Here is a 13,133-nt window from a genome sequence, read left to right as displayed (position 1 = left end):
ACCCACAGGAATATTTGAAAGCACATGGAAGTGTTTGAATTTGAAAGCGGGAGCGTTTGAAAGAAGGTGTCTATCAGCAGACTGGTCCGCGATAGACGCCTGTTTTCAAACGCTCCCGTGTGTAACTGTAAGTACTTGGTGAAGGGCTTCATTGATGATAATTTACAACGTTTTACAGCGTTGATCATTGAAGCCAATCATCGACATATCCGATGAGCCGTGAACACAATGGCCAGTCAGAGGTGTTTATGAATCCGCTCAAAGAGTCAAATTTTTAACGTTTCAGAACCAACTAGGTACCAAAGTCTGTACTTTTGACAACTCTAAATTATATAATCATACATTACCATCAAAAACATGTCTAACCTTGCAAAACCAATTATCACAAATGAAATTATCCCAGAAATGTGCAAATTTCAAAAAATATTTGTCATTTTTATGCAATGGTCAAATGTGGCTGTCATAGACAGGCTAAATAAAACAACTTTGCTACACAATAGCCTGAATGTCTTTGTACAAATTCAATTGCGGCACAATGCAGCTGAAACCACTAAAAGCATTAAATGAGCATTTGGTCATTACTTCTGACAGGGCTTTTTGCTGCTTTCAAATATAAAGATAGTTTTTTATATGTGCACTGAAATAATGAGTCTGCTGGAAGGCCTGAGGCTGCTGTGAGTGAGGAGATTAAGAGCTCTTGTTGAAGCAAACGGAAATAATTTGATTTCATAAAGTGCTTTTTGGAAATATAAATAAAACAACATTTTACTTATTTCCTATGTAGCCATTTCATTTTAAAATGACCTGATGGCTCTCTACATTTATTCTAGTCTACCAGTGTGGAGAATTCATAAATTTAGTAATATTCGACAGCAAACTGCAGTGTAAATTATTTTGCACAGAAGTGTAGCTGATAAATGTCTACTAAGAATATAATTTCAAATTGTGCCAAAAAATATTATTAAACTAATCTTTAATACTCACTTTAGCCACAATCTTGACCTCTTTATATTGCATCTCGTAGAAAATGTCAGCACTCTCCAGAGCTTCCATCAAAGGAGGGCCTTTTTTGACCTCTCCATCCAGAAAGGAAACAAACTCCTGTAGCTTTGTGCTCCCATCTTCAAAGTCTTTAGAAAACCTTTTACCTCCTGCCTTGTCTAAAGTGTGAAATGCAGACAGAACGAAAACATGAACATGTGAAAAACATTGATACAATAATAACTCATGCAGATCCATTTATATCAAATTCAGAATATTAAAAAGTTACCGACCTTTCAGTTTCTTCAGAGCCTCTGTGCTGCACACATCCACTCTCATTGCAGCTAACTGTTTCTCTTTGAGCTCAATCTCATCCATCGACTTCCTGTACTTGGACAAATGCTCAATAAACCCTGAGGGCTGACAGGTAAAAATAAAAACAAGAAGGTTAGAAGTTATATAACTGAAAACAATAATCATTTTGAAATTTCCCCAACCCAAGGGGCCAAAAAGCCATTTAAGTCTAGTGTGAATATTGACTATTTACCACAAACTCAGCGACAATCTTAGATTTCAGGGCTGATCTGGAGTTGACTGGAGCTGAAACAAAAATTGAGGCATATCAGAAAATAATTTACAAAAATTTGTATAGGTTTTTAACTTTTAAAAGTTGCAGTAAGTAGTATTTGAACTACGCTGTTGGACATTGTTGATATCTGAAATCAACCCAAACAAACACACCCCTCTCTTCATTGCTCCACCTCCAAAGCTCACACTCCAATCCTAACCACCCTGCTCCGAGTCGGTCTCGAACCACTGCCTGACCGCTGCCTGCATGCGAAGCGAATGCATTACCAATGACGCTAAGCACCTCGTTCTCTAGCGGTCGTCAGTGCGCAGTGGTTTACCTGCACAACTCTCACTATCTGGTCACTGTTACACACGCAATGCGAGTGGATGTCTGTTTATCACAGCTGACGCACAGCAAAAGGTTTCACGAAAAATAAAGCGCAGTTGATGAACGAACGACAAGGAAGCACAAAAAATTTACATACAGTACACAAGAGTAAATACTAAGTGTTCGTTGTTAGTCGCAAACAGCACAGCAGCTCCAGACAATCAAAACCCAGTGTTATTCACATGATAAGCAAGATCAAAGCAGTTTTCAGGCCTTCCCTCTTAGCTCTCTCCAGAGCTGGAAAGCTTTTCTAATATAAACCAGGTCCTAAAGTGCTTGCCCAGTCATAAACCTTCATTCCCGTGATATTCTTTTGAGCTGTTTTGTATCGTGTCCCATTTTTCGTTCTGCAGTTCTTATTTTCAGATGTCCCTCTTGCTCATTCTAACTCCTATGCCCCCTGATGCTGATTGGTTAGACGTTTATTGTTGGACTCGGCCCGACTAACTTCCAAACTGTGTATTTGAAACATCACCGAGTCCCCCTTTAATACACTAAACCACTGTACAATATATTAAAACGCTCTTTTAAAGGGATAGTTCACCCAAAAATGAAAATTTGATGTTTATCTGCTTACAAGATCCAAGATGTAGATGACTTTTTTTCTTCAGTTGAACGCAAATTATGATTTTTAACTGCAACCGCCGCTGTCTGTCAGTCAAATAATAGCAGTGATTGGGAACTTGAACAAAAAGAGTCAAAAAAACTTCGATAGACAAATCCAAATTAAACCCTGCGGCTCGTGACGGCACATTGATGTCCTAAGACACGAAACGATCAGCTTCCTGGCTCCATGACAGAAGCCAATATTTGTGTTTTCCTAAAAAAAGGTAAATGCCCTGAGGAGTGCGGATCATATCGTCCTATCTCTCTGCTTAACGTGGATACAAAAATTTTAGCGAAGATATTAGCGATCCGGCTTGAATTGATCCTCCCCACAATAATCAATCCGGACCAGACAGGCTTTGTTAAAGGCAGATCCTCAGCTCATAATGTTAGAAGGCTTCTTAATATAATTCAGTATTCAAATAATCGCACAAATTCAGGGCTAGTTATTTCATTAGACGCTGAGAAGGCATTCGACAGGGTCGAATGGCCATATTTATTTTCAGTGCTCTCTAAATTTAATTTGGGTGAGGTATTTATTAAATGGGTAAGGATTCTTTATTCCTCCCCCACAGCAAGAGTTATCACTAACGGTCTTAAATCCCCAGAATTTACATTAGCACGCGGTACAAGGCAAGGATGTCCAATGTCACCACTGCTGTTTGCGCTAGCTATTGAACCGCTAGCTGCGGCGATTAGAGATGACCCATCCATTGAAGGGTTTAGATTAGATAAGAGAACGCATAAAATCTCACTTTATGCTGATGACATTTTAATTTACCTTAACTCTCCACAACAATCAATTCCACATCTAATTGATACAATTTCCAATTTTGGCTCCTTCTCAGGATATAAAATAAATCTTTTAAAATCAGAAGCAATGCCATTAAGTAAATTGCACTCCCATGACCCCACAATCTCTCACCCATTTAAATGGTCTCCAGCGGGCTTTGTTTACTTGGGTATAAAGATTACGCCAAATTTGGAAAATCTATATAAAACCAATTTTGCTCCTATTTTTAAGAAAATTAGATCAGACCTAGATAGATGGTGTAATCTTTCCTTATCCCTATTAGGCCGTGTCCACCTTGTTAAAATGAATATTCTACCTCGCCTTCTATACCCATTTCAAATGCTACCAGTTATTATTCCTAACAAAGCACTAAAACAGCTACGTGGCTTCATTATTTCCTTTATCTGGCGAAAAAAAAGACCTAGACTAAGATATAGCCTTCTAACACTGTCGAGCAGATGTGGAGGCCTAGCAGCCCCGGACATTAAACTATACCAGCTTTCTGCCCATCTTCGTTTTATACTGGAATGGCACTTAAATGATCCAAACTCAACTTGGATTAGCGCAGAAGCCATATCTCTCGGGCCAGTTCCTTTACAGAACTTACTATATCTTTCACCCAAAAAACTGCGAATTCTAACTAAAGATAATTTTATTCTTAAGAATATGACTAAAATATGGAGATTAGTCCGCAAAATAGAAGGGCTTGACTCCTACCTTTCACCTCTCACACCCTTACATAACAACCCAGATTTCCTCCCGGGGATGAATGATGGCTTAATACATTTGAGAGACAAAGGAATACATGTTATAGGTGATCTGATAGAGAATAAACAGTTAATGACCTTTGAACAATTCACTGCAAAATTTGAACTCAATAAGAAGTTCTTCTTGGTGTACCATCAGATCCGCAGCTTTATAACAAAAAATCTTAGAGTTTGTTCAAGTGGATTCTGCGTTTCCCCAATAGAGGAACAGTTGAATAAAATTACTTCACCTCGATCTGTATCCAAAATCTTCTATAATATTTTGATAAGGGCCAATACAGATAGCTCAGAAAAAACTAGGGTGTTATGGGAAAAGGACTTTGGAGAAGAAATTCAGAAGACTGATTGGGAAGCCATATGTGAGATGCCTTCCTATCTTACCAGCAACTCTGCCTGGGAAATGCAGTATAAAATCGCTCATCGTCTACATGTTACTCCTGTCCAAAGACATAAAGTGAATCAAAAACTCTCCAACCTCTGTAATAAATGTAAAATTCTAGAAGGAACTCTTATTCCACTGTTTTTGGAGCTGCTTGAAAATACAACAATTCTGGATGGGCGTCGTAAAAGAACTTGAGAAAATTTTTCACTGCTCATTAGAAATAGGACCAAAGACTTGTTTGCTTGGCATGAACCAGGAACTCCCTTCCAGATTTCAAGGGACCCATCTTCTTCAAATTTTACTCCACTGTGCCCGCAAATGCATACTTGTATGCTGGATAACAGACCAAGTCCCGTCAATAGCACAATGGATTAACACAATCAAAGGTCTTATTCCATATGAAGCTTTTTCAACAGCATTAAAAGACAAACCTTTTAAATTCCATAAAATATGGGACCCCTTTCTTACTTATCTTGGAGTTGGAGAGAGACATTTATTAGCACTGGGAATAAGGAATTTGGCATGGAAAGACTGAATAGTAATGTAACGGTGATACAATTTTATTTATTCTTATTCTCTGTTAAATTTAGCCGTAATAATGAATATTTAGTAACATTTTAAATGTGTATTTTGAAGAGAGTTTAAATTGTAATTGCTCAGATGTGTTTGCTATGTTTAAACCCTGTAAATGTCAAAAGTTTCAATAAAAAAAAAAAAAGAAAAAAAGACACGAAACGATCAGTATTTATATCATTTTTTACCTCTAATACACCACTATGTCCAACTTCGTTCAGCTTCCAGCTAGTGAGGTCTGATCGTGCTCTGACAACAGAAGTGTACGGGCGAGACATCACTTCCGTCACCAGAACGCGTTTTTTGACCTCACTAACAGGAAGCTGAACGAAGTTGGACATAGTGGTGTATTAGAGGTAAAAAATTAAGGCTGAACGATTAATTGCATTTGCGATAATATCGCGATATGAGAAAATGCGATTTTCTAATCGCAACGTGCGCGATTTGAGGTGGGCACGTGACGCAAGCGAAAGAGCGGAGAACTCGGCTGCAACAACTTTTCATCCTGTCAGTTCATCTTTAACCTGTAGCGCAATGGCCTCTGCCTCGACGGAACAGTCAGTAACTGACACAGCTGCGACTTTAATCTCAAAGAGGAACAGCACGTCGGTGGTGTGGAACTATTTTGGTTTCAAAAAAGAAGATGCTGCACAGCTTCAGGTGTTATGCAGAGCATGCCGTGCTCCCGTTGCGACTTCACGGGGTAACACTACAAACTTGTTTCAGCACTTAAAAAAATACCACAAATCAATGTATGACAGTTGTATGACCAAAATGCCGAGCACCAGTGCGCCAGACAGGCCAAATACCTCAAGACAGGGATCACTGACCGAAATGTTCGAAAGTGTCACTCCGTATGAACGTAATTCAAAACGGCACGGGGAAATCACTCGGGCAATAACCGAGTTCATAGCCAAAGATATGATGCCTCTCAGCACGGTGACCAAGCCTGGATTCGTGGCATTGACATATACGCTTGATAAACGGTACAATATACCCTCCCGTACATACTTCAGTCAGACTGCCATACCGGAGCTGTACAAAAAGTGTAAAGAGAAAGTCGCCGCGGAGGTTAAAACGGTGGAGTTTTTTGCTAGCACTACAGATATGTGGTCAAGCCGCACAGCTGAGCCTTACCAGAGTCTTACAGTCCATTTTATTGATGAAGATTTCAACCTCAGAGCTCGCTGCCTACAAACTACCTACTTCCCAGACGACCACACAGGGGAAAATATTGCAGCCGGCCTGAGAGAAGGGCTTGCCAGCTGGGATCTCCACGAGGAGAATCACGTCTGCATCACGACGGACAACGCGTCAAATATGGTTCTGGCTGCGCGGCTTAATGAATGGACGAGGCTCCAGTGTTTTGGGCACAGATTACATCTTGCCATTGGTAAGTTATGTCGTGTGTGTGTGTGTGTGTGTGTGTGTGTGTGTGTGTGTGTGTGTGCGTGCGCGCAAAAGAGAGAGATGCGTCGATTAGTAATAAGCTGGATACAAATATATAAATTATGTGTAGTTGGGGATTCATTAAATTAATATTTCCTCCCACTCCTTTTCTAATATGTAAATTGATATATTATGTTTTGATTTTATGTCTGTTGTGGAATGGCCACCTGCATTTTTGTTTTTTTGTTTGTTTTTGTTTTTTTACATGTTCTAAATAAACACAAAAAGTGTGTGTGTGTGTGTGTGTGTGTGTGAGAGAGAGAGAGAGAGAGAGAGGACAGGGGTGTGGATGTGTGCATTTTAGAATGACAGAGAATGTGAGTGTGTAATAGTGATAGCCTTGAATCACAAAACTCAAATTTAATTGTGTGTAATACACTACTTTCTATTTCTTTCAGAAAATGCACTCAAAGATGACAGAGTGTCAAGGGCAACAGCACTGTGCAGGAAGCTGGTGGGACACTTTTCCCACAGTTGGAAGAAGAAGGCAGCACTGATGGAGGCACAGAGGGAGCTCAAACTCCCTGAGCACAACCTCATAACGGAGTGCCCAACAAGATGGGGATCTAAAGAAATGATGATTGCTAGAGTGCTTGAACAGGCCAAAGCCATTTCTCAGGTATTGTCTGGAGATCGATATGCACGCTCCCTCATCCCAACCTGGCAAGATATTGATGTGTTGGAGTCGATTCACAAGGCACTGCATCCTCTACTGGAATTTACTGATGCTCTTTCTGGAGAGGAGTATGTGAGCATCTCCTACCTCAAGCCAGTTCTTCACCTTTTTGCCACATCAGTCCTGGCTGAAGATGCTGAGGACACTGACCTGACTAAATCAATAAAAACCAAAGTCCTAGCATACCTCAATAATAAATATGGAGACCCAAACATCCAGGAGCTTTTGGATGTTGCCTGTTTCCTGGACCCTAGGTTCAAAATACAGTACATCAGTACTGACAACATCCCTGCTATCAAGACCCGACTGAAGACAGAGATGGTAGACTTAGCACAGCGTACATATCATCGGGTAAATGATAATTATGTATTTCACAAAAACACAATTTTTCTGTAAAATCTAACTGGAAAACTAATGGCTGTTGTTTTTATCTAATAGGAGAAGAGGTCTCGTACTGAAACTGTTCAGATGCCTCAAAGTGCACAGCCCTTGGGGGAAAAGGCGAAGAGGTCTCTTGGCAGTTTTTTCAAGACCAGTGCAGCCTCTCCTTCTTTGCCTGTTGAAGATGTCGCAGAGGCAGAGTTAAACAATTACCTGATGACTCCTACCATTGATGGAGAAGATGATCCCTTGGCTTGGTGGAGGGTGCACAAGATCAGCTACCCACAGTTGTGCATCATGGCCCGCAAGTATCTTTGTGTACCTGCCACAAGCGCTCCCTCAGAGCGTCTTTTTAGCACAGGAGGGAATATTGTGACTTGCACTCGCTCATCCTTGAAGCCAGCAAAAGTCAATATTCTGGTTTTCTTAGCAAAAAACCTGTGAGCCACTGAGAACAAAACTGTTGGATCATTATAGCTGGCAGTGCCATACTCGTAGTGAACTTTAGTCTGTGTGGTGTGTTATTGTTGTGTACTTGATAAGTGAGGTTGATCTATTCCAAATTATAATATTCAAATAGTTTTTGTCTAATTTAAAAGTGCATTTCTCCATTTTTTTATTTATAACTTTATTTATTTTGATTTTACTAAATATTTTCAAAGCAAATGCTGTTGCAGTTGTGTGAAATGTTACTGACTTTGGAGCAGTAAGATAATTATTATTTTTAATTATTTTTTTCTTCAGACTGTAAATTTTGCACACAGTGTTTACAAAGTGCGCATACCTTTGTTTAAATTATTGAAATGCACAGTGGCAAAGCCATAGATGTTTCTGCAACGAGCAGTTCAATAAAAATGTCATTTATTTCAAGTCATACATGTTTTAATTTAATTATAACAAATAGGCCCAGCCTATGGGAAAGAACATTTCACACTAAATGCATCTAATATTGTGTTGGTCATATTTAAATAATTCATTACGTTTTGTTGGGGAAAAAAGAGGATAAAAAAAATCTTTACAAAACAAATCGCATATTAAATCGCAATCGCAATATTGGGGAAAAAAATCGCAATTAGATTATTTTCCCAAATCGTTCAGCCTTATAAAAAATTATATAAATAATGTTCGGTTTCTCGCACAAACCGATCATTTTGTGTCTTAGGACATTAATGTGTCACAAGCCGCAGGGTTTAATTTGGATTTGTCTAAGCAAGTTTTATTTACTGTTATAGTTGAAGTTCCCATCTACTGCTATTATTTGACTGACAGACGGCAGCGGTTGCAGTTAAAAATCATAATTTGCATTCGACTGAAGAAAAAAAGTCACCTACATCTTGGATGCACTGGGGGTAAGCAGATAAACATCAAATTTTCATTTTTGGGTGAACTATCCCTTTAAGACTATTAATGTTAAACTCAAAAACATACTGACAAGCATGTAAAATATTGTCAAGAGCAACATTAATTTAAAGGGATAGTTCACCCAAAAATGAAATGATCAAAAATAGCACTCATTGAAGTATATGAGAGACATCACTTCCGTTGTCAGAGCGCGATCAGACCTCACTAAGCGAATGCTGAACGCAGTTGGACAGTGGTGTTTTAGAGGTAAAAAATGATATAAATACTGTTTGGTTTCTCACACAAACCAATCGTTTCATGTCTTAGGACATCAATGTGTCGTCATGAGCCGCAGGGTTTGATTTGGATTTGTCTAAGCAAGTTTTATTTACTCTTATAAAAGAAGTTCCCATTGACCCACATTATACGGCTGACAGAACACAACAGTTGGAGTTAAACATCATCATTTGTGTACTACTGAAGAAACAAAGTCACCTACACCTTGGATGCCCTGGGGGTAAGCAGATAAACATCAAATTTTCGTTTTTGGGTGAACTATCCCTTTAACACATCCTTAAAGGGGTCATATGATGCTATTTTACAAGTTCATTATTTTGATTATTGCATGTAACAGAATAGGTTAACATGCTTTAATGTTCAAAAAACACATTCTTTTTTACATACTGTACATTATTGTATCTCCTCTATTCCCAGTCTGTCTGAAAGGTGCTGATTTCTACAAAGCCCCTGCTTCCGAAAAACTCAGTGTGCTTTGATTGGCCAGCTGACCCTGTGCACTGTGATTGGCCAAACACCTCAATCGCATGTCGGAAATGTAATACCCCTTACATAATTGCGAGCTTCGGCTTCCAAGGCATTTGTAAACACAGAGTTAATAATAATAATAAAGTGAATTAGTTCGAGCCCAACTCGGATTCAATGAGGATGATCAAGCCAATCAATTGGAACCAACTTTGCAAGCACGACTTGAGCAGAACGTTTCACAGTGGTAAGTAGTCTTTGTAATAGCTGTCCGCTGTACACAAGCAAACTTTTGCAATTATTAGCAAAAGCGGTTTTGCTTTCACATCCAAACACACAGCACCTCGGCACCGTGACGACAACACTTAAACTCATTGAAACCTCACCTTCTTTCTTTGCAATGCCTTTGGCCGGACATTATGCTAATATTTCACACTGTGGCCATTTCACATCGTTTCGCGTCACAAGTTGACGAGGGAGACACATACCCGTTTACACTGGTATTTTAATCTGTCTCTTTTATCCACTTTCAACCACTTCTGTCCTGATTTCTTCGAGGTGAGTGTCTATGGGCGGGTAACAAAATAAATAAATATGACAAAATAAGCTTGTGCAATTTACATATGAACATGACCACAGACAACAGAAAAACAAACAGAGCATCAGCTTTTGTTTTTGCTCTGATATCCGCAAGACCACAGTGAACGGTGAGTGTATTTCAGAAATCAGGAATTGTGAGAGAACATTGTGCTTGGAACATTTTTTGTCTTCAAACCAAACTTGGGTCTTCAGCTGACAAAGTCCCTGCTGGCTAGCATGCTTTCCATAATGTTAACGCATTGGGTCAGCAGGCGGAGAGTAGGCCTCTTTAGTAGCCGTTCAACCGCATGAGCGTTTCCACTACAAAAGCAATCTGGTCGAATGCGCTTGACTACCTCTTGAAGTGGTCGAAAGTGGACAAGCTCAAAACGTTCTAGACCCCGTTTACACCTGTATTTAGAGTCGTCCACTTGTGATCCAATCAACCAAAACACATCTTAATATCAGGTGGAAACGAGGCCTGTGACGTGGACGTTTGAGGATGTAATATCTGGACTTAAATAAAGGTGTTTTAGGCAGGTCTGGATTATTATTCCCTGTTAGAATAAATCACTTTTGGGAGCTTTGTAACTTTGCAGATCATATACATGCATAAACACATACATTACACACTAAAGGAAAAGAAAAACATTAAAAAGCATCATATGACCCCTTTACTTCTTAAATGTGCAATACAGACCTTTTACTGGTTCTTCTTTCCGAACCAAACTGTTCCTCAGCTGACTGATGAACTCCTCTGAATAGACATTTCTCTCTTCCCAAATGGTCAGTATCCTCGCCACTGACTTGTTCACCTTAGAATCCTTTGTGGCACTGAAAGATAATCAAAAATTTACAAAGATTCATAAGGTAAATTCACGAAATGCAACATAGATAGATTTTAGAAAATAACTTGCATGCAACGAGTCACATTTAATACAGCAACCACATCTACAATACTAGTTAGAAGCACCCATTACTAGTGAATTGGATGCAGAATCAGACAAAAATGTTGTCAGTCACTGATGTCATTGTAGAAACGCTTCTTTATACATTTCACATTTACAGTCAATCATGATTTATTCTATAAATATGATTCATAAAAACATTTAATTATAATTCAGATGTATATATTTGATTGATATTGATGTTTGATTATCTGTCATTCAATTATTCTATAACTAAATTGTCGAAATTTCATAAGAAATTATTAAAAGTTCAAAAATAAAACAATGTTTTGATACATTGTGGAGATGGTTGGTTTGGTTTATGACTCTTTATTGGGGAATTGTGTGGAATTTCTAAAATTAATCAGGGAAAAATATTTCCAGAACTAGGAATGCTGAGAAAGGTGTTGATTAATTGCTCTTTGTATGTTCCCCAATGATGGTGGCTCCCAGGCATGCTGAAAATCGGTCATTATTACAAAAATATCTGACCCAATTTAAAGTTTTAAAGAGAACAAACACATTCACTGGAACTATGTTTCAGGAAACACAGAATTGTTGAACTATGTTGGCAACAATGGAACTTGCGACCATAATTGGCTAACATTGCTTTCGGGAAATGCACCCCTGGTTAGATTCATGTTCTCGCAGTCTCACCTGATGAGGTTCATAGCTTCTGGCAGCACATCAGTGAAGGTGGTGCGGTAGACTATGGCATTTTTCCTTTTACAGTTCTGAATGACATCATTCGCCAGATAGAAGAGATTGAGCCTGTGTGATGCATCCGCTGGGAAAAGTACGGAAAACAAGGAAAAGTTTAACTTCATTATAAAACAATTAGTTTAATAGTCGACTTACAATGGCAAGACTTTTGTCTAATATTAGTGAAGATGGCCAAACCAAAATGAAGTGTCAAAATTCACAGTAACTAACAAATCATTTATAAAAAAAAAATTTTTTTAAAAATGGCACAAAGTTCAGCAATTTCTTTAACCCTTAAATGCATGACTGTTTCACCAATCATTCTTACATATTCGGGTCTTTATCGACCCGGAACTTTATCTAACATGGAAGGATCTCTACCTGTCGCGATAATATAAAACTCCTCTGATATTAGAGTAACAATTACAGAAGAATAAAATAAATCATATTTTGTTACCTTTTGGAGTTTGAAAGGGCTCATTCTGAGCAGATGTTTTATGCCATCATCACTGTCCTCGTTATATATAGTAAACACTATAACCAACAAACCACTCAGTAATCTGGAATGTTTTGTTTTTTTCCCCAAATAAAGACAACGTAACAATAATTTTACATATAGCACAGGGAAAATGACATGTATGTGAAATAATGGGCAACTGGATATAGTGCAGCTAATTTGAATTCAATTCGCAAGTTGCGCATTCTATTCGAACGAACAGACCATCACACAGTTTACACATTTTTATGCAGTCTACAAATGCACACTTTAGAAGATCTCACAGTTGGTTTTGACAGTCTGCAAGGATTGTGAAAATAATTCAAATGTTTATTAGATATTCAAAGTAGGGCTGCACGATTAATCGAAATCAAACTGAAATCGCAATTTGGCTTAGTGCGATTACGACATTGCAAAGGTTGCAATTTTTTTCATTTTTTTAATTATATAAATATGTACACAGCACGTTACTGAAGAGTGGCTTTGTGATGTCTATTTACAACATGTTGTTGAAGAGCTGATCATTGTAGCCACTCACAGACATATCTGATGAGTGTGTGAACACAATGGCCAATCAGAGGTTATCGGCTTTAAAATGTAAATTATTTGTTTTTGGCCAAAATTTTCATATTGGTGCATCCCTAACATTTATCATGCACTTTGATCTTCGAAACTTTGCAGAACTTTAAAGCTATATATTACACACTACATGAAAGTTAAAGGCACTTTAACTTCAGGTT

The 13,133-nt window shown here is 38.4% G+C and overlaps 2 protein-coding genes across 3 annotated transcripts in view; one reads left to right on the top strand and one right to left on the bottom strand.

Moving 5' to 3' along the window:
- Window positions 1-13,133, bottom strand: part of LOC137037931 (CUGBP Elav-like family member 3) — a 72,273-nt gene that overhangs the window by 45,695 nt on the left and 13,445 nt on the right. For both annotated transcript variants that reach the window (XM_067412347.1, XM_067412348.1), the window contains exons 2-6: window positions 11,853-11,982; window positions 10,949-11,082; window positions 1,529-1,581; window positions 1,275-1,401; window positions 985-1,160 (exon numbers count right to left, since the gene is read on the bottom strand). In XM_067412347.1, the coding sequence (XP_067268448.1) occupies window positions 985-1,160; window positions 1,275-1,401; window positions 1,529-1,581; window positions 10,949-11,082; window positions 11,853-11,982 (620 nt within the window). The remainder of the gene's footprint in view (window positions 1-984; window positions 1,161-1,274; window positions 1,402-1,528; window positions 1,582-10,948; window positions 11,083-11,852; window positions 11,983-13,133) is intronic.
- Window positions 5,444-8,869, top strand: LOC137037932 (E3 SUMO-protein ligase ZBED1-like). The gene is made up of 3 exons (XM_067412351.1): window positions 5,444-6,453; window positions 6,908-7,536; window positions 7,624-8,869. The coding sequence occupies exons 1-3, from the start codon at window positions 5,475-5,477 to the stop codon at window positions 8,008-8,010; spliced, it is 1,995 nt and encodes a 664-aa protein (XP_067268452.1). The 5' UTR covers window positions 5,444-5,474; the 3' UTR covers window positions 8,011-8,869.

This window comes from Chanodichthys erythropterus, chromosome 15 (assembly GCF_024489055.1).
Source record: "Chanodichthys erythropterus isolate Z2021 chromosome 15, ASM2448905v1, whole genome shotgun sequence".
Lineage (NCBI taxonomy): Eukaryota > Metazoa > Chordata > Actinopteri > Cypriniformes > Xenocyprididae > Chanodichthys > Chanodichthys erythropterus.
This window is presented reverse-complemented; position numbering and strand designations above follow the sequence as displayed.